This window comes from Mastigoproctus giganteus, chromosome 9 (genome assembly GCF_048544385.1).
Source record: "Mastigoproctus giganteus isolate SK-2022 chromosome 9, ASM4854438v1, whole genome shotgun sequence".
NCBI classification, from domain to species: Eukaryota; Metazoa; Arthropoda; class Arachnida; order Uropygi; family Thelyphonidae; genus Mastigoproctus; species Mastigoproctus giganteus.
The window spans coordinates 169,717,694-169,740,833 of NC_143583.1; the positions used below are offsets into that span (position 1 = coordinate 169,717,694).

Below are 23,140 nucleotides of genomic sequence, written 5' to 3' on the forward strand. Positions count from 1 at the left end.
ATAAAAGCACACAAACAACTTTCATTTGTTGTAATAACCAGTTGATGACATTTTACAAAAGTCTCCCATCAAGACTCTTGGTTACTTAGTTCACATTACAGTTTTAATTATGTATGATAACATAAGTAAAGAGAAGTGCAATACACTTAAAAAATCCGTGAAATACTTTCAGACCATAACACTTATATCGTAGATAATAAGTTTATGTTAACTAGTTTAAAAAATCAATTAGAAAACCTTCTAAGAACACCTTAAAACTAAAAAAGAGATTGACTTGCACACCTAATAACATATCAGAATCAGAAAGAACATTGCGCATACATGTTCAAACAGTAAAATTACATAAATTAGGACATCCACTATGCCCTATAATATTATTATTATTATTAGCCATATGGTGCAAGGAAGCCTGAGGTTTATGCTGTGCCAGCAAAAAAAAAAAAAAAAAAAATTCTGAATTACCCTGAGAGAAAGAAAGAGAAGAATGATGATATCCAGCACAGGATCCTGGGTATGCCAAGCCCATACTCACCAGACATGAGTCCCTGGGTTAAATATCATACAGGAAATCGACGTTCGCAAATTTATCTTCCTTTTTAGTTAAAATCAACTTGCCACTAATAAGATTTTAAAAGTTTAGAGTCCATAATACTAATCAAACCTTCAACTTAATTAATAGTATTGACTTTACTGACATATTAGAATCATGTGATATCATCTCACTATATACTAATGTACACATAGATTACACATTAGGAAAATTATGCAAACTGCTTTTAATTGACTTTATGTTAAAAGAACATACATCCCTTATCATAGATAATATTTTAGAATTAACCCCAACCCTTATAAAAGTGAGGCACTTTAGGTTTAATAATGACATCTATAAACACGCATACAGGCTCCCTATGGGATTTGGTTTTCAGCCCTGCATTCTGAAATTTATTTAGCTGAAAATCAAATTTTAGATCCTTTCCCATCAGACATCAAATTATTCATACGTTTTACTGAAGACATTTTGTTATTTTGACAGAACTACCATTAATAATCTCTTACAGAAATTTAATTCCTTACATGATAGATTGAAATATACTCTAGAACAAAAAGAACATCAGAGTATTAATTTCCTTACGCTTAACATTTATAAATGTAATCAAAAATTACATGTATTTATAGGAAAAAAAACACCCATGGGTAAATTTCTACATTTTCATTCACATTACCTGTACTGTGAAAAAATCAGTACTGTACAATCAGATTTACAATGGTACAAAATATTGTTCTATTGTTAGAAGCAAAATCACAATATTTAATTAACGCCTTTACAAAAAGGAAACACCCAATTCAATTAATACATAATACTATTTCAGAAGCAAGAAATAAAATAAATAATCCTTTTACTTCGAAACAGTTAAACAATAAATAAACAATGCATCAAAGTCATACTTCCATATCAGAGTCAGTTAGCCCGACGGCTTCATGACATATTTTCCAGTCATAGTTCTAATTTTTTCTTCATACAATAGACTAGGCACATTATTTAACAATGTATAAAGAAACATATACATATAACATTCAGGATATGAACAATATAATATATCTTATCAAATGTCAACACGACTGTAATGCATGCTAGATAGGCAGCACACCTGTTAAATTTGGATCAACCAAAACTGCAAATAGTAAAGCCTATTAAATGGTCTTCAAATCTAATTATTCTACAACAGAACTTAGCCAACATGCACAATCACATAACCATAACCCTCAAATAGGCTCAACAATAACATTAATGAAATTAAATTCATATCATAAATTATTATTTTATGAAGCTTTAGCTACTGAATGGTTTTCCAGAGCTTGCAGAATGTGGTTCTCGATACGAAAACTACAAGCCAACCTTTCACCAATATAGAGTTGAACATACATAAAATTTCCAACACGTGCTTTAGTTATGCATCCTGGGAGTTAAGTTTCACCTATAAAAGCACACAAACAACTTTCATTTGTTGTAATAACCAGTTGATGACATTTTACAAAAGTCTCCCATCAAGACTCTTGGTTACTTAGTTCACATTGTGAACTAAGTAACCAAGAGCATCCCATGTATTTTTATTCTCTGTCACGAGCTTCATTAATTCATCCAACATCCATTTAGACCCGAACCTTGAAGTATTTCTTAGTTGGTATGAAAAGCTTAGTAGTCTCCAAGATTAAGTCCCTGAAGGCTTCCCCTATTTAGAATTCGCCATCAGTAATATCATCAGTTGATTCCACTGTATAGAATTTAAAAACTGTCTGAGACAACTGTAGTCACCTTTACGAAAACAAAAATCCTTTCCTTTACCCTTGATGGTACTTACATATTTAAGTAAATCCCACATCAGTAGACTGTGATCACTGTCATCTAGTGGTTCCTTTACCTGCAAATTCTTAATGCATGAATAATCATTGTTGATAATCAGATCAAGGGTATTACATCCTCTGATTGCCCCTCGAACATGTTGTTGTACAAAACAATCATCCATTTTTGGAGGATTGATCCACAAAAGTCCTGCTAGCGTTTGAATGACAAACCCACAAATTCCAGCCAATTATAATCTGATTTTTGCTTTCCCAGTGCTAATGTCACACCAAACTGACTCAATGTTGTACTGGCCACCCATGTCAACTGGATGCACTGCCTTACATTTTATGTGTTTCCTAACTAACAGCATAACCCCTCCCTCCTTCCTATCCTGTCTATCTCAAGAATCTCAGAGACTCAGTCTGTACACAGGAGGAACAACCTCATCAAGGTAAGGTTTTTTTCTAAGTTTAATGCTAAAAATTGCACAAATTGGATCCTAGAGTTGTCTGAAAGCATCAGGAGGGCCTTCCAGGATGAAAATAACAGAGCCCACGTTGGCTGGACAGCCCATGAAATTAAGGATTTTGTGGTTGTGTTAAGGTGCTACAAGTGCCTTGGATACAACCACACTGCCAAGATCTGTATGCAAGAGGTAAGCACCTGTGGCCACGTATTTGCAGACTGCCCCAACAAGAAGAAACAACCCAAATGCTCCAATTGTAAAATGAGAAAAAGGGAGCACCATCATTCTTATAGAAGCCCCAAATGTCAGGAATACCTCAGAATAGTTGATCAATTGAAGAATAAAATCAGTTATGAATAACAGAACTAACAATAACTGGTTGAACAGAGAATTTATAAAAATAATGCAAATCAACACACAAAGATCTCTAACAATCATGAACCAAAACTAGCCCCAGATCAGCATATCTAGATATTGCTCATTCAGGAACTCTATTCATATTAGGGTACAGAAAAAGGTATCCCTTGAAGTGCTAAACTTGTACAAGCTGAGTCAATTACACAATTCCAAGAGGGCAATGCAGGACAATTGCTGGCCCTCCATAGTAGTAGTAACCAGGGTGGCATGCCTTTGCAACACTGATGCAGCCTGTGCATCAGTAGAGGGTCATTTTGGGCAGTTGCAGATCATCTCTACTTACTTTCAGTGCAGCAAACAACCCACATCTTTTTTACAAAGCCCTGGCAATGCTCAAAGGCCAAGACTTCATAATAGGAATTGATGCTAATGCATGCTCCACCCTGTGGAACAGTCCCCACACAGATGAAAAGGGCCATGTCCTGGAGGAGCTGATCCTAGCATATAATTTAACAGTCCTAAATAAACCAGGCTCCATTCCCACTTACTGTACCATAATAGGTCAATCTTACATAGATGTAACCTTCTCAACTCAAGGAATAGCAAGAAACATAATAGACTGGCAAGGCCACGTTTTTATACAACCAGTGACCACAATACAATAACAATGTAAATATATTCTCCAAATCTGTACAGAGAGAAGCCAATCTCAAGAGATAGAAACAGAAAGGTATGATGTCAAGGATGCAAATTGGCACATATTTGAACAATCTTGAGAGAATACTGAGCTTACAGACAGTCCCCTCACAACTTTGAAATCAAAGACAGCTGAAGAACAAGTTCAAGACATATAGGAGATAATCACTGAAGCAAGTGATGCACCCATGAGGAAGAGAAAACAGAAAAAAAATCACATGCCATGGTGGACAGCAAAACTTACCAGAATAAGGACGCAGGTCAGATCCTCTAGAAGAGATTTCCAAAGGGCAAAAAGGAATAAAAGACCCAAGGAAGATATTGAAGCACTATACAGCAGATACAAGACCCACAGGAAGAATTACCATAAGAAAATATACTCCCAGAACAAACAATCCTGGGAGAAACTAATTCAAGAAAATAGCAATACAAATCTTTGGGGGCTTGTCCACAGGCAGGTGACAGGCAAATTCAATCCTGGGGAAATGCACTCAACCATAAAAATTCTGGGAGAAACTGAAACCACAACTTTGGCACAGTCAATTGACAAGATATTAGATGAGCTAATCATACAGGATATGACAACCAGAGAAAATACTGTACAAAATAATCTAAGAACAGCCCATCTCACATACAAGGCACAACCTGAATAACCAGAAATTATTTCCATAGAGCTGGAAGAAGCAATAGCCAGTATGCAGTCTGGCAAATGCCCAGGCCTGGATAACATACAGGTGGAGGCTTTATATTATATGCATTATATGCTCAGGATGGCATATAAAGCATGCCTAAAGGAAAGCATTTTCCCCCAGGAAATGAAAAGAGGTGAACCTTAAAATCTTGCCCAAAACCAGACCAGGCCAGTGCGAGAACTGAGCTCATACCGACACATTGCCCTTCTGCCAGTCATGGGCAAGGCAATGGAGAAAGCCATGAAGAACAGGATATAACAAAGCTACCAGGATAAAGGTCTGGGGGACTCGGAACCAGTATGGATTCACAAAGGGAAGGAGTGTGCAGGACGCAATTGCTGAGGTCATTAACACAAGATCCACAACAGAAAGCAAATACCTCATGGTGGCAGAGTGTCCTGGAGAGATCCTGGGAGGCTGGGATATCCAAACCCCTCTATGCAATGATAAGCCACTATTTTGAGGATAGAGAGGTCATAGTACAAACAAAATATAGGAAGGTAATCCACTGAGTCACAAGGTGGTGTCCTCAGGGATCCATACTGGGCCTGACATTCTGGAAATTGTTTTTTGACAACTGGCTGGCCAGAGTGTATCCCGATGTTAAATTCATCATATATGCTAATGATCTGGCAATACTAATTAAAGGAAACTCGAGGAGCAACTTGGAAATGAAGACAAATCAAGTCCTACAAGACCTTGTTATCTGGAAGCAAAACCACAAACTAACAGTATCAACCAAGAAAACAATTCAGATATTATTAAAAGGCTCAGCAGACAGAAATAAACCTCCCTTCATAATATATAACAAAGAAAAAATAAAACCCAGCAACCAACTGCCATTACCTCAGTGTCATTATAGAAGACGAACTCTCCTTTGCTCATCCACCAGATATCTCAAAGAGAAAATTAAAAAATACTCTGAACTAATTGTAAGAACAGCAAAGAAGGAATGGGGTTTAAAATCTAGAACGCACTGAATCTATACTATCATGCAGTCTTTCTATCTATAATGACCTATGCTGCTGGAGCATGGGGGGGTGGAGGGCTGACAAGTATACCATCATAAAACAGCTTAACCAAGCACAACAAAGGGCCATACTGCAAGTAATATCAAAAGCCTGCAAGACACTATCTACTCCAGCCCTGCAGGTCCTAAAAGAAGATTCACTTGGAGATCATCAATCACTATCTAAAATACAGATACAAGTGAGCCCTTCCAACTCCAATATCAGGCATTAATTTGGACACCACAGCACCTTTAAAACAGGAACTTCAGAGAATTAGGTACAGACTTATAGAACAATGGCAGACTAGCTGGGAGACCACCCCATTAGGGCGGACTACAAGAGTCTTTTTTCCCCCACAGCAGAAGAATATTCCAAATCATATTCTGCATGGTTTTCTTCCAGTCTCCAGCCATCTTTCTGCTGACTGGGCATGGAAGCCTAAATGAGAAGCTGCACCAATTGGGAATAGCAGAGACCCCAAACTGCCACTACTGACAACAGCCAGAGTCATATAAATGTGCTATTTCATTGCCCGGCACATACAGATACCAAATGGACCTACAGCCAGTAAAGGAACCAGAACTAGTACAGAACAGGGAAAACTATAGGGCATTCTGCAACTTTGCAGCTCAACAATTTAAGAGGCAAACCACAATAATACTAAAACAAAACAACTAGGGGATACACCAAAGAAAATAAAATAATGTGACAACACTGGACTTGACTTACCAAAACTGAAATCTATCCCAAACCAGACAATTATCCACAGATAGGAAACTAAAAGATGGAAAGAACAACCATGATTAAGAAAACATCCTGGACTTGACTACACAACCAATATGAAGCTGACCCTACTATACAGGGTGGGATCAACGATGACCTCATCTTGAGACAGGTCAGCACCACTTTACGTGTACCAGGACAAGATACCCATTGCTGACCCCCATCAGGGGGTGGGATCACTTCTGATCTTGGCAGCTTGCTGCCAGGGTGGGATTTTTGCTGACCCCGAGGGACCACTCAGGGTGAGATTGCACTTTCGTATCTTCCACTCTTCCCCTAGTAACTTCCTTTTCCAGGTGAAGCCTCCTACTTATGCCTCCCCATCTTTACTCTTACCTTCCACCCCCCATACCCATACTTCTCCCATTATTCCCTCTCTTTTCCTTCACAGGGCCCTCCCAGAGCCAGTCTCTGGCGGACCCAGTAAAAGATGTGTACAACCTGGCAAGCCTCCACGTGGCAAAGGATTGGAGGTAGGGAGCGCCTGACCAGGTGTTGGATGCTCCGTGCCTGTTAAGATCCCGGTCATACAACACACCAATAGAACACATCACAACTCTTACAAATCCTACACTACATATGTATGACCGAACATGGCAAAAGCCTAATCACAGATGCACTTAAGTGGCGAATGGGTGAAACCCTGGGGTCCAGAATACCAACACATTTGACATTTGTCCTTTTTGTACACATTGTACTCCTCAAATTCAAATTCTCCATTCCTTATATCTGTGTGGCACAACGTCTCTAATATCACAACATCTGCCTTTGATATCTTGATCAGCACTTCAAATTCACCAAATTTGTTGACTATACTCCTAGCATTAGTGTACATGCTAGAAGAATCGTCATATTAGTGTACCTTCTTACTCTTAGTTACCCGAACACAGCCCATGTATTTACTTGTTACATGATGACTCCCAGCAGTTCTAAAAATTCCTAGCACCTTGCTTCCCAGGCTGCTGCTCCTTATTCCAATAGAAGCAGTGCAAGATTCACTTTCACCTCGGCCTGCAGCCATTGTTAATATCTTATTCTGTGTTGTTGTTGTTTGGTTTTTAGGAGCATTAGCAACTAAGGCCATATTGCTCCGGGAATATGCGGTGGTCATTCCCTGACCTTTCCGCATCCTCCGTATTTGGTGGTGATGGGCCCGGTCTAATCAAGAAGCATGTACTACGCACTGCTGCTCCTTCCCACCTGGCTACGGAGGCACCTCTTATTCTGTGTATCCCCCAAGCTAGCAGTTTTCCAACCTACCTAACACTGCCTCGATAGCATCAGCAAATATTCTTGCACTCTTTCTATTTAAGTGTATCCTATCCCTGTAGAAGCAGTCTCTCCTGTTAACAAGCACAGACTACATTGAGAAAAATTCTATCCCCCCCACGAGTCTTGCGCAATCTCTCCAGGGCTGAATTGATTGACAATGCTCTCATCATGTCTGGCCAGAATTGCAGCCACTTTAAAATTTAACTCTAACTTGCAACTTTTTTTTTCAACATTGCCCTCTACTTGCTAAGTAATTCCGCAGATCTCCTACTGTTAACATCATTAGTGCCAACGTGTACAACAATATCACCTTTTGTGCCCTTAAAAGATATCTGCTCTACAATGTCAACTTTTGCCCCTAGCAATAATACCCCAGTCCTATTCTACCTATCCTTTTTGCAATATATTTCTTGTTTTCTGGGGTAAGCCTCAGCTACCTGACGGATCACAGGCGATGGATAGCGAATGGCACAATACTAGGCTGGTTAGCTGCAAATAACCAATAAGCAGTCCCAGACCGAGGCGGCAGAGATAACAGAGTGTGGCAGAATGAACTGTGCCAAGTTCATTATTTTTTAAATGCCACAATAACTCAATGACATCTCTGTGTCAAGACAAGAAAATGTCGCCTTATAAGTGTTGCCTCGAAAGAAGAGCTAATGGATCAGCAAAGGCTAGGGGAAGGTAACCTCGACTGAAATCCCTGGTCCCTCACGTTGAGGGGTGAGGCATCAGGCCAGCACCCTGGCACTTAGAAAAACACTTTACTGCTAAAAATACATTTTTACAAAGAAGCCGGATGGACTTAAAGGAAAATAACCAATGTACAGAAAAGGTAGATTTATATTGGTATATGGAATGTTCATAGAAGCTCACATAGACACAAGAGATAGCTGCAGAAGCTAAAGAGATGCACCTTGATATACTTGTCATTTCTCCATTAACCTCAGCCATTTCCTGGGCCGAAGCCCACCCATGGCAATATACTTGTCATGACCGAAATAAAGAAAAAAGGAAAAGGAAATGAACAGATTGTAGATTATGCTCATTACTGGAGTGGGGTTGAAAAATCAGAAAGACCTAAAGCAAGTGTTGGTGTTTTAGTGGGTAAGAGACTAGAAGGATTTATTAAGAGCTAAGATCAAATTAATGAAAGGTGCATAAAAATCATTATCAACACACATAGCCAGGAAATGGCTTTGTTGGGCATATATGAACCTGTAGATGATGCGCTTGATGCTGAAAAGGACAGGTTCTACCATATGCTTTATGAACAAATAGATAAGAAGAATCAATAAATATTTTTGACAGGAGATCTAAATGAATTGGTAGAATCAAAAAGGAATGACGATGCAGTGGACGCTTTGGTGAAGAGACTGCGAATAACAACGGTGAAAGGCTTATCAATCTCTGCAAACAGTACCACCTGAAAATTAACACCTTTTTCAACACAAAAATATCCATAGATATACATGGGAGCGACCATTCTTCCAGCAGAAATTGATCATAGACTATATAATTTTTCACCAGAAGTCAGAATGGACAACAAAAGATAGCAGGGTAATGAGAAGTACCAACTGTAGTTCAGATCATCACCTGATGATTGTGGATATATTTTTCAAATACCAGAAGAAGCATAAAATGGAAAGATTAAATAAATTCTGTTATAATATATTAAAGTAAAAGAAAAACCTTTAAATATCATGAAAAAAACGAATTTATTTAATTAAAAAAAAAATAATAATAACATACATAAAAATTCGCACATTTATATATGTATGTATATTCAGATATGTATTTTATGTGGAAAAAATTTAGAGTAAGTTTTTTAAAATAATATTCGACTGTTTTTTGTTTCGTTTGTTCTGACCTTTTTTTTTACTGCCAAAGATTTATGCTTTGGCTTGAGAGATAAACCTCTAAAGTTCCTTAACAATATCGATTTGATTTTATAGTATTCGTCCTGTTTTTCTGCCCATTTCAGTGCTGTTTCTAATGCTGTAATAGCTTTGCTACTTGTTGGCCCTTGATTTTCTTTGACGGGAACTTCCTCTTCTTCACTATAATTCCAAGAAGTTTCTTCTTTTAAATGAGCAAAGACAGTGTCGTCATCTGATAACATTTGAAACCCTTGATCCGGGGCATCAGATAAAAGCCATTCGTCCATGTCTTTTTTGTCACAATCCTCGCATCCAAGAATGATGGAAAGAATTTTAACAAATTCTTCCTTCGGGAGTGAGTTTGGTCAAATATTCTTGCTACATATTGTTCCTGAATCAGCCTCTGGCCACAGTTTTCGCCATCCACAGGCAAGCATTAGTTCAGAAACATTGTTCCACACCTCAGCAATCATAAACACTGATTTCAAATTGTCCAAACTTTTATAAAATAAAATGATGCCTTCCAAAATCTTCGTCAGAAAACAGCAAACGTCGTAATAACCTTTTTCAGTAAAACTTTTTAAAAGCCTCAATAATGGCTTGGTCTAAAGGCTGAATGAGAGAAGTCATGTTTGGTGGGAAAAATAAAACTTGAAAATTTGGATCAATGCTGTTAATGTCATTCTCACAAGGATGGGAAGGTACATTATCCGATACACTAGAAGTAAAACCTTGGCAGTTTTTTTTTTGTTTTGTTTTCTATCTTTTCTTTTAACTTCAGGAAAAAAAAAAAAAAAAAGGTTTTCCTGAACCAGTCTCGGAAAACAGGAAAATAAGCAAGATTTTTAAATTCTCTCAGTTTTTTTGACTTATCGATAATGAGCACAGAGAATCTGTTCAATCCAGTAGCATTTGCACACATAGCAATTGTAACTCTCTCTTTTCTCATCTTAAAACCTGGTGCAGACATTTCCATTTTAGTAGTTAGGGATTTGAAAGTGTCTGCAATTCTGCCCAGACACGATAGGAGGGAGTATATGATCAGAGCCCTGTCGATCAATTTGGCCCTGGAAAGATTGTGCAAGGCTCAAGGGGTAGAATTTTTTTCAGCCTGGTCTGTACTTGTTAACAGGAGAGACTGCTTCTACAGGGATGGGATACACATAAATAGAAAGGGTGCAAGAATATTTCCTGATGCTATCGAGGCAGTGTTAGGTGGGTCGGAAAACTGCTAGCTTGGGGAGATACAAGGACTAATAGATTAACAGTAGCCACTGGCAGAGGTGAAAGTGATTCTTGCACTGCTTCTATTGGAATGAGCCGCAGTCTGGAAAATAAGATGCAGGATATTTCAGAAACTGCTGGGAATCATTGGGGTACAAATAAACACATAGGTTGTGTTAGGGTAGCTAAGAAAAAGAACAGGTGCATGTACACTTGCGTGTACACCAATGCTAGGAGTTTAGTAAATAAATTTGATGAATTTGAGGTATTGCTCAAAACATCAAAGGCAGATATTGTGGGGATTTCAGAGACGTGGTGTCACACAGATATAAGGAATGAAGAACTGGAATTTGGGGAGTACAATGTCTACAGAAAGGATAGACAGGATAGGAAGAGAGGAGCAGTTATGCTATTAGTTAAGAAATACATAAAATCCAAGGAACTGAAGCCAATCGACATTGCTGGACAGTGCAGTGTCGAGTCAGTTTGGTGTGACATAAGCATTGGGACATCAAAATTGAGAGTAGGAGTGTGCTATAAGCCTAATGACTCTGATGAGAATAATAAGAAACTGTACGGGGTAATAGAGTGGGCCAGTAAATCAGAGAGTCTTATAATGGAGGATTTTAATTTCCCAGATATTGACTGGAATTTGGGGGCTAGTCATTCACACACTAGCAAGGCTTTTGTGGATTTATTGGATGATTGTTTTCTACATCAGCATGTTCGGGAGGCAACTAGAGGGAGTAATACTCTTGATTTTATTATCAGTAGTGATTCTTCATGCATTAAGAATCTGCAGGTAAATGAACCAATAGGTGGCAGTGATCACAGTGTGCTGAAGTGGGATTTACTCAAAGAGGTAACTACCATTAGGGGTAAAGGGAAGGTTTATTGCTTTCGTAAAGGCGACTACGATGGACTGAGACAGTATTTAAATTCTATACAGTGGGACCAACTGATGATGTTACCAACAGCAAATTCAAAATGGGAAGCATTCAAAGAACTTATCTTGGAAGCTACCAGGCTTTACATACAAACTAAGAAATATTGTTCAAGGTTTAGGCCTAAGTGGATGTCAGATGAACTAATGAGACATATGGCAGAGAAGAAAAAGGCATGGGATACATACAAATTAACACGTGACACAGAAACCTATGATAGATACAAGTCGATCTGTAACCAAGTTACAACGGAGGTTAGGCAGGCGAAGGCAGATTACGAGAAATCTTTGGCAAGGGATGCAAAGAAAAACAGTAAAGAGTTCTTTACTTATGTAAACTCTAGAAGGAAGGGGATGAATCAGATTGGTCCACTTGATATCGATGGGTCAACTGTTGATGATCCTGCTCAGGTAGCAAACAAACTGAATTAATATTTTGCATCGACATTCACATATGAGGAGTTATTTAGCGAGGGGAATGCCAGAGGTGTATTCAACTCTGACAGTAAACTAGAGAATCTTGTAATAACTGAGAGTAAAGTGGAGGAGAAATTGTCGAAAATAAATACAAGAAAGGCACCTGGGGTGGATGGGATCTATCCTGTTATATTAAAGGAGGCAGCAAAGGAAGTAAGCAAACCCTTAGCCATAATTATGAGAGCTTCCTTGGACTCAGGGGAAGTACCCATGGACTGGAGATGTGCAAATGTGACCACAATTCACAAAGGAGGATTAAAGGGCCACACAAGTAATTATAGACCTGTTAGTTTAACTTCTGTTCCTGGAAAATTAATGGAGGCACTGGCTAAAGAAGCACTGCAGGATCATCTAGACAAGACTTCAGTTATAGCTCAGACAGAGCATGGTTTTGTTAAGGGGAAGTCTTGCCTGACCAATTTGATTGGATACTATGATGCAGTCACAAAAGAACTGGATGCAGGGAATAACTTTGATATTATATACTTGGATCTTAGAAAGGCTTTTGATACTGTTGCACATGGAAGACTGCTGCACAAATTGGAGCAGTGTGGCATTGGAGGCAAATTGCTGCTATGGATAAAGGGGTGGTTGAGGGGGAGAAGACAGAGAGTGGTAATCAATGGACACTGCTCATCGTGGACTAATGTTATTAGTGGATCCCTCAGGGTTCAGTATTGGGTCCATTATTGTTTTCTGTATTTATAAATGATATTGATGATGGTATATCCAGCTTAATGTCCAAGTTTGCAGACGATACGAAGGTTGGCAGGGTTGTCAAGGACACTACCGACACTATTCTACTGCAACAGGATCTGGAAAGGTTGAGCAGATGGGCTGAGAGGTGGCAAATGAAGTTTAACATTGACAAATGTAAAGTACTACATATGGGAAACAGCAACCCAAGAGCAACGTATCAACTCTGTGGTACTACACTGACAGTGGTAGAGAAAAAAGGGACCTGGGGGTGGTTGTGCAAGCAGATATGAAGTTTTCTGAGCAGTGCAGATATGAAGTTTTCTGAGTAGTGCAGATATGAAGTTTTCTGAGTAGTGCAGATATGAAGTTTTCTGAGTAGTGCAGATATGAAGTTTTCTGAGCAGTGCAGACGGGCTGCAAGAGTAGCTCATGGTGTATTGTCGATGATATATAGGAATTTTCTAGCAGGGATAAGGAGGTGATTATTCCCTTGTATAAGGCAATGGTTAGGCCACACCTAGAGTACTGTATACAGGTCTGGAGGCCTGATTTCAAGAAGGATGTAGAGATGCTGGAACGAGTACAGAGAAGGGCAACAAGATTAGTGAATGGAACAAAGGGGTGCTCTTACAAAGAAAGGCTTAAGTTTTGCAAATTACAGTGTCTGGGGACTAGGCACCAGCAAGGTGATCTCATAGAGGTGTATAAAGCCTTGAATGGTTTGAGCATGCTCAATGCTGATGGGATTCTTCCTCTTGCTCAGAATAATCACCTGAGAGGGCATAAATTCAAATTGAGAAAAGACAGATGTAGGATAGACGTGAGGAAATTTGCCTTTAGCCAGCAGGTGGTTGGTTGGTGGAATAGAGTTCCATCCCTTGTCGTGGAAGTTGATAGCCTAAATAAGTTTAAGGCTCAGCTGGACAGGTATTTCGAACCAATAGAGGGGTGAAGTGGAAGTGGTTATTTTTTATTTATTTATTTATTATTATTATATATATATATTTATTTTTTTTTTTGGCTGATGCTGCATAATCTTGCTTTCTTGCATCAAAAGCCTCTACTAATGCTAATGCTAATGCTAAATTTTGATTTAGCATTGGAATTTTTCTTGATGTTGAAAACCGCACATTAAAGTCTTTGGTGAGATTTTCTAAATTTTCACCTTTTCTAATTCTATTAATAATTTCAGTTTTTTGTTGCAATGTTAGAACTACACGTTTTATTTTCGCTGACATTTTACCCTAAAAAAATTTGAGAAAAATAATAAATTGCACAGTTTTGGGCCAATATTATTCTTACCGAGTCTGGAGCTAAACTAAACATACAGTAATATGAAATGAAGACAACAAAATATGTCATGAAAAATTGGGTTCATGGAAGTGAATGACTAAACTCTATCACTCATGATTTCCGAGAAAACTCATTAGTCCTAATCCAACATTTCGCCAGATATACGATGTAAAAAAAAAAAAAAAAAAAAAAAGACAGAAATACTTTTATGACATAATAAATATTTGTCTGAAATACTACCATTAATATATAAAAAAGAAGAAGAAGAAGAAGAAGAAGAAGAAGAAGAAGAAAAATCAGCATTTAAAATTATTCCAGATAACTGACGTTCTACTGTACTACCATTCCAGACAATAGGGTAATTCAAGAAAATATTACTTATATAACTGGAACTACTATCTCATGACAGTATTAAAGATCTTTACCAGAGTAGACTTTGGAACCATGTGTGTCATATTAAAGAAACAGAAGAGGTGAATATCTCGTATGACAGCATTAAAACCGCCACACACAAGGCAGCTAATGAAGCATTAGGCTAAATGGATAACAAATATAAACAACAGTATTGGTGGAACGAGTAGGTAGCTGGGTTGGTGAAAGAAAAGAAAAGAGCCTATAACACATGGTTAATGAAGAGAATTCGGTAAAATAGAGAAGAATACAAAAGGTGTAATAGAGCACTTAAACGGAAAATTGCTGAATCCAAGAATGCAGCATGGGGAAAAAAGATGGCAGGAAACTGACAGCTCATTAGGAGGAACACAATCATCTGAAGCTTAGTAAAGCTTGAGAACACTAAAAACAAATGAATCTCAAGTGAATAAAACCTTTACTGATATGTCAACATGAGAAAGTCATTATAATAATCTCTTTAACGAAAGAAGACCTCAATATCAGAACATAATTACCCCTCCACCAATAGATAAAGAGAAGATAGAAATTACAAAATATCAATTAATATCAATTAATGAAGAACGAAAAATCTCCAGGCCTTGGGACCATAGCAATTGAACTTATTAAACATGGACCACCAAGTTTAATCGATCTGATTGCACAGCTGTTCAACAGATGTATACAGCTAAGAAAAACAGTGAAGGAATGGAAAATTAGCTATATATCATAGCCAGGTGGGCAGGAGCAGTAGTGCATAGCACACGCTTCTTGATTAGACTGGGGTTCGAGCCCGGTCAGGTCAGGGAATGACCACCGCATATTCCCAGCCCGATTAAAGGGTGAGGGTTGGCGTCAGGAAGGGCATCCGGCCGTAAAAATTGCATGCCAAAACAATAAAAACGCTGACCCCACATAATAATGGGAAAAAGGTGAGGTAAAAAAAAAAAAAAAAAAAAAAACCATCTATTTATAAAAAATAAAATAGGCAGGATCCTGGGAACTATAGGGGCCTAAGTGTGAATTGCACTATGTCCAGATTGTACTCTAAGGTGCTTCAGTTAAAATTATGAGAGGAGGTAAAAGATAAGATTAGCAAAGAACAAAGTGGATTTAGTTCCAGTTCCTCATGTGTGAACAATCTGTTTATGCTGTAGCAAATAATGGAGAAAAGAAGAGCAAGGAATAAAGATACCTATTTTGTCTTCATTGATCTAGAAAAGGCTTATGACTTTGTTCCCAGAAAGGAATTATGGAAAGCCCTACAACAGATGTCAACTGATCCAGAATTTGTTGAACTGATTAGGGAATTATACAATAACAATGTGGCATTTATTAAAGTTGGAAAGTCTCTATCTAACCCAATCTATCCAACAAAGAGGCTGAGGCAAGGATGTAGCTTATCACCTTTATTGTTTAATGTTTTCTTGGAATGCACCTTGCAAGAATGGGAAAGAAGCTATTGTGGAATGGGAGTACAGTCAGTCCTTGTATAGCACGATAGTTGTGTTCCTAGAAACCCTCGTGCAATGCAAAATCGTGTAATAAAAACAACAGACCCTATGGGAAAAATAGGGTTAGGTGCCGACCACCCAAGATTGAACAAGACAGGTATTTTGAACGAACAGAGGGGGTGAAGTGGAAGTGGGTTTTTTTTTGTTTTTTTTTTTTGGCTGATGCTGCATAAGCTTGCTTTCTTGCATCAAATGCCTCTACTAATGCTAATGCTAATGCTAACACACATTTGTAACCAAAACATTACCAAACACAATAAATAATCGTAATAAAATATGTATTTTATGATTATTTATTATTATACGTAATAAAATACGTAATACGTAAGCATTTTAATTACTTAAGTATTTTATTACATAATAGAATATTGCTAATGCTTTTGCTTCTATCGTAAGCAAACTTGTTTTTTGTTTGATATTCTATCCAAACAGATGACAGCCGTTCCATCTCTTCCAATTCTTTGTGTCTTAATCTAATGGATTTTAATTACACTTTGAGTTGTTCCTGCTATCAAAGTTGTTTTTATTTTCTCGGCGTTGCCTCATTTAGGTCTGTAGCACGTGCAATATCACATGGTCTTTCATTTCGCTCAAAGCGTTTTATAATTTCATATTTTTTCTCTATCCACAGAGGCGGACTGGCCATAAGCCTTACCGGGGGAACTCCGGTGGGCCGGAGGCCGGTGTGATTTTGGCCATAAACCATAGTATGAGGCCACTATAAATTTTTTCAGGTAAGAATTTTTGACCCAGTCCGACTCTGTTTATCGATATTGCTTTTTTTTTTTTCTCTCTCTGAATCTGCAGTGTCTTCACCAGGATGCTTCCTTTTCACACCTTTAAGTATTTTACTCATTTTTAGGGAATAAAGCACAATTACAAAATGAGGAGGCACGCGTGATATACATAAACAAAGCTGTGCGCGTGTAGCAACTGAATAAACAACACTGTAAAGGCAGAGATACACTATTAAGACCACACATTTTACTAAAGCACATTTCTAGGGGTTACTACCATAAAACAATAAAAACAATTTCCATTTTCCTTTCTGCTAATGGAATCTGTTATAAACTGGTAGTAAACTATCTAATTGCATTTGCGATTATACCGATAGCTGGAATTGTGTTGGTTTTTACATTATTATGGTGAAATGTGTTTCCCCTTCACCGATATATAAAACAAATACATTTTCAGAATCTTCTCTTCATTCCTATCATGTTGCGTTCGGTTGGGGTGATTCTGCATTCGACTGCCATTTCTTGTAAACACAAAGACAAATTGTGCATAAGCAAATTTGGTTCGTGTTATATAAGATATCGTTCCCCTATTTATAAATCGTGTATGATCGAATTTGTGTAGTGTAAACACGTGTTATATGAGGACCGACTGTACCTATAAATGACAGATATTTATGGAATCTCAATTTGCTGATGATCAGGTCATCATAGCACAAGAAGCTTATGATTTGGAATACATGTTAAGAAAACTGCATCTTACATATAATCAATGGGGCCTCAATATCAATTTCACGAAAATAGAATTCCTAAGCACAGCGGAGCATCTAGATGAATTGTAAATTACACATCTAAAACCTGTTGTATTCAAGTATCTTGGCTGTATTATTACTAAATAAGGACTGGGGAAAGAGGAAGTTAGCGCACAAATTCATCAAAGTAGGAAGATTCTTTGTGCTCTCAATATTTGGTGGGACAACAATATCTTCCTTAGAGCCAAAAAAAAAACCATATCGGACAGTTGTTAGTGGAATTGGTACTTTGCTACGGTTGTGCAGTGTGGACACTAAAAGAGGGTGGCAAAAAAGAAGCTTAGGGCCCTAGAGATGGACTGCCTTCATCGAAGTGTTAGAGTTTCCAAGCTTGAAAGGATTACAAATGAGAAAATTAGAAGGCATTTGCACACAGATGAAGATATTATAGAATGAATTGAAAATAAGAGGCTGAGATGGTTTGAACATATTCCATGCATGAATGAAGAGATATGGCCTAAAATTTTTTATCAGTGGATACCACAAGGGAAGAGAAGATGAGGACACCATAGAAAATCATGGAAGGAGGGTGCAATATAAATTTGAAAGTTGTGGATGCCCAAGTCTGGTGACTTTGGAAAATGGGAATGACAAGGTTCGTTGGTTTAAATTTTATTGGCGCATTAGCAACTAAGGCTATAATGTGCCAAAACCAGGATGACAAAGACGACAATCTGTGGGAGCAGTGCATTCTGACTTGGGGATTGCCGCTGTGTTGCCTGATGATCAAGTGCAAGCTCAGGTGTTGATGTGGGCAGCTGAGAGCTTGATGGCGCCCAAAATTCAAATCTTTCAAGGACATCCACCCAGTTCTTCAAGCTCTCATATAGGCCAATAACAATGCTGAGATGATGCCTAACGTCCTCGCACTCCTTACATCGAGCACATACAAAGACATCTCCCTAGGTAATATCATGTCCCTTTCCTGATAGTTCCATAAACATCAAACAAGCAGTACATTTCAAAAGGTTGTGATGATTCAGAGGACAACCATCCATCCCCCTCAGTTCTCCCCCAAAACTGCAGCACTCCCACTACCTTGAGCTTCTTTCTTTTGGGCTCTGTGGCATTATTTTAATTCAATTTCAATACAATTAAAAATACTACAGTAAACTTATTTTCCAATGCAGTAATAACACTATATATATATTTCAGTATCGAGCTTACAGTATACGTATTTCGTGTCTCCTACCAAGTTTACATTATATGAATTCTGTATCTCCTATCAAGTATAAGTTATACATATTAAGCTATAATATTACATTTGTAAATTTGAAGTAGTTATAATAGTTAATAAATTTAACTATCCACCGCCAATGTATGTGATTCGAACCCTTGCACGAGCTATTTGTGATATTATGTCTATACCAAATCACTGATTCTAAAAGCTCTATGAATATCAATGTCGTACGTTACAGATAAAGGTAATTATTTAAACAATTAAGTAGTGTTATAAATTATAGTTTAAAATCCTCTGCTGATACTGATTATACTGTTACAAACTACATAGAAACTTCCAGCATCTGCTATATCAATACAAAAACAATGGCAGCAGAATTCGAATGCTTCTATCAATATAATGCTGGAAGAAGTAAGTCGACTGTGTTCTTTATAAAATTACAAAGGCCAAGTAAAGAATAAATACACCAAATTAATCAGAAAAAAATACTATACTACTAAATTTAAATCAAAAGTTATAGAAAAATAATAATTTCAAATCAATAAATAAAATTCCACTTAGCAGCCTGTGAAACACGTGTTGCTCCCCTAGCCTCCTCTATTGCCATCATCAGATGATAAAATTTAATCAGGAAGATGTGCAGTTGCATTATTTAACAATAAAAAATAACTTAATGTTTCCTTTTTGAACGCTTTTACTTCTTTCATGAAGCGACTGTGAAACCATTCTGAATAAAAAGTTCAGAATTATGCTTTTAAATTCTTGCTTAAGAAAATCCTCCTTTCTGCATAAATAAAATACATACCTAAAAAAGAAGGCCGCTCAAATTATTCAAGGTCTCAATTAGTGAAGTCAAATTAGCATTAGCATTTAGTGTTAGCGGGGCACATGATACAAGAAAGAAGCTTATATAGCATCAGCCAGAGAGAGGGGAAAAAAAAAAAAACACAGACCCTTCTTATTTCACCCATCCACCTGCTCCAAATGTTTGTCTATTTCTGCCTTGAATCTATTTAAGCTATCAACTTCTACAACGACAGATGTAAGTTTGTTCCAGCAATCAACCACCCGCTGGCTAAAGGCAAACTTCCACACATCTAAACTACAACTGTCTTTCCTCAATTTGAATTTCTGCCCTCTCAGGCGATTATTCTGAGCAAGAGGAAGAATCCCATCAGCACTGAGCATGCTCAAACCATTCAAAGCTTTATATACCTCAATCAGATCACCTCGCAGGTGCCTAGTCTCCAGACACTGTAATTTGCAAAACTTAAGCCTTTCTTCGTAAGAGCAACCCTTTGTTCCATTCACTGATCTTGTTGTCCTTCTCTGTACTCGTTCCTTCACTGATCTTGTTGTCCTTCTCTGTACTCGTTCCAACAGTTCTACATCCTTCTTAAAATGAGGCCTCCAGACCTGTATACAGTACTTAAGTTGTGGCCTGGCCATTGCCTTATACAAGGGGATAATCACCTCCTTATCCCTGCTAGAAAAATTCCTTTTTATCATTGACAAGATACCATAAGCTACTCTTGCAGACATCTGCACTGCTCAGAAACTTCATATCTGCCTGCACAATTACCCACAGGTCCTTTTCACGCTCTACCACTGTCAGTGTAGTACCACACAGTTGATATGTTACTCTGGGGTACTGCTTCCCATATGCAGTACTTTACATTTGTCAATGTTAAACTTCAGTTGCCATCTCTTAGCCCATCTGCTCAGCTTTTCTAGATCCTGTTGCAGCAGTGCAGTGTCATTAACAACCCTGCCAACCTTCATATCATTTGCAATCTTGGACATTAAACCCGATATACCATCATCAATATCATTGATGAATACAGAAAACAACAATGGACCCAACAATGAACCCTGGGGGACTTCACTAATAACATTAGTTCACGAAGAGAAGTGTCCATTGATTACCACTCTCTGTCTTCTCCCAAAAATTAGAGAAGTTTACTATATTCTGATCACTTGCTGCATTAAATGATTGCTTCATGACAATGAGAGTGAGAGAGAAACTTCCTGCATGCAAGGTGCAACTACCTCATAAGGTCTTAGCCATTGAAAGAATTTGCTATAGTGTTTTTTGAGAAACACTTTAAGGCAGATCAGCAGAATTCACGGCGCCTCCGTAGCCAGGAGCAGCAGTGCATAGCACACGCTTCTTGATTAGACCGGGGTTCGAGCCCGTGACCGCTGCATATCCCCGGAGCAATATGGCCTTAGTTGCTAATGCTCCTAAAAAACAAGCAGAATTCACTTCATTTGGTATTAAATTTTATTATGCTCAATCCCAATCAATCCCATAAATTATAGTACCCTTGTCACTGTGGTAAAGTTTGGCTACTTTTTAATTTACAAATAATTCTCTTCTTTAATAAGGCAAATTCTCCAAATCTTTCTGTTTGGTCCAGTGAATAGTTTGTCTGCATCCAGTATATGAATTATATAAAATAAAGTAATGAAATTCTATTTATTCTAAAAACATACAAAGTGAATTAATGTAATTAGACAGTTTGTGATTTTATTTTTAGGTTAGTATTTAGATTAAGTTTAGCAGTTTTTTTTTTTTTTTAACTGCTAAACTTAATCCAACTAAAAAAGCAGAAATACATTTAATTTGATAAATAATACTTACTTTCATGATTTCCAAAAGTAAATTCTCCTTCAAAAACTTCATCACTAAAACAAGCACAAGAATAATAAAACTTTAATGGGAGAAAACAAAGTATATAATAATAAACCTTTAACTCTTAATATAGAGGGTGTTCTGTTGATCTCTAAATAAATTAGATGATTTGGTAATAATTTGGAGGTGAAAATTCCTTAGTTTTAGAGATAAAAGTGCTTGAAAATTTTTTAATGTAACTTCCAGTTTCAGACATGGTCATACAGTTTTAAAAAAAGTATAGATATTTTACAACTTTTGGTAACAAATTTATCGTTGAAAATGATCATGTAAATAAAATGAATAAAAATTTATAAAACAACATTACTAATTCACACAATGTAGTAACATAATTAAGAAATAAGTTTCATACTCACAAAAGAGTTACAGCCAAACTTCAATGTGGCTACCTTGAGCATTAAACAGAGGTGTCAATACAATATAAACAGATGCAGTGGGTTGCAACAGTGAACGGGGACTGTTATACATATTAGTGAAAAAATTTTGATTGTGACTATTAACTGCTATTGTATCATTATTCCTTTGGCTAAGCCTTCTTCTTCATGTAGACCCATATATGAATATTGACCAAATCATAGTGGCCAAATAATTGTACCTCCTTGAGCATGCCTAACATCACAGCCACAATGAACAGGAGTTCCATAATACTGTAGCCAAATGACTGTGTGTCCTAAGAGGCACATCTAAGAGAATGGATTTTTCACGGAGAAAGAAAACAGGATAAAGGATAAATGACTTGCTATAATGTGTGGACTCAGTAGTTTGTCTTTAAAAATATGTACTCAAATGTTTGTACTAACCTCATACTGGTAAGATGCTTGTCTAATATTATGAGGGTTTTTCAATGACCACAGTATATAGTTTTTGCAACTGGGTTCATTCACCACTTTGTACAAAAAGCTCTGATTGTTGCATCTCCAGGTCCTAGTCCTAGCACTTGCTTTATATGATATGTATGTAACCATTCTCTGTAATATCCCATACTGTAATACTGTACAAGAAATTTCCACATAGACAAAATTCTGATGAATGCTGGTTGATAGATATCCAATCACTTCATCAAGAATATTGTCCTTTGTAACGACACTGCCCAAAAATATTGCATTGCAAGAATTTTCTATATTGCCTAAGATTTCTGTGCACATTGTTAAAGGAACAGGTGATATCTTGGATTTGGTCAATGCTACTTCTATTCTTCAGTTGCAGCTGTTACATTTCCACACACACAACCCATATACAAAATGAAAATCGGGTACTGAAAGTACTCTGATTTTCATTTCACTAGAAAAGTCTGTACACATGCACAAAGTGATGTCAGACTGGTGGCTTATGTGTGTAGCTGAGTTGCTAACTCTGTGGGTTATATCTATTTTTAACATTTCTTGTATCCTCCCTGCTCAAGAATATGTGTATAAGAAATTTAAAGTTTGGGTGAGTGAAATGGTGCTTTTTTGAAAGCTGACAATTAGGGGGTTGAGTTAATTGTTGTTGTTGTGCTGGGTGTTTTTCGGCACAAGGGCCTCCTTGGCCATATTGTGCCTGTTCACGATTAACTTTTGGCTGAAACTTTTATAATATAGTTATCAGAGATGATTATATATATTAATGCTTATCACGTATTGAAAAAGAGCTTCAAAATCTGCATTATTGCCAAGTATGTGTTGTAAAGTCAAAGGTTC

General features: G+C 37.4%; 1 protein-coding gene across 3 annotated transcripts in view; it reads right to left on the reverse strand.

Annotated features, from left to right (window-relative positions):
• The window catches only part of S1P (membrane-bound transcription factor site-1 protease), a 680,544-nt gene that overhangs the window by 104,474 nt on the left and 552,930 nt on the right, over positions 1-23,140 (reverse strand). For all 3 annotated transcript variants that reach the window (XM_090381734.1, XM_090381736.1, XM_090381735.1), the window contains exon 23: positions 21,411-21,454. In XM_090381734.1, the coding sequence (XP_090237860.1) occupies positions 21,411-21,454 (44 nt within the window). The remainder of the gene's footprint in view (positions 1-21,410; positions 21,455-23,140) is intronic.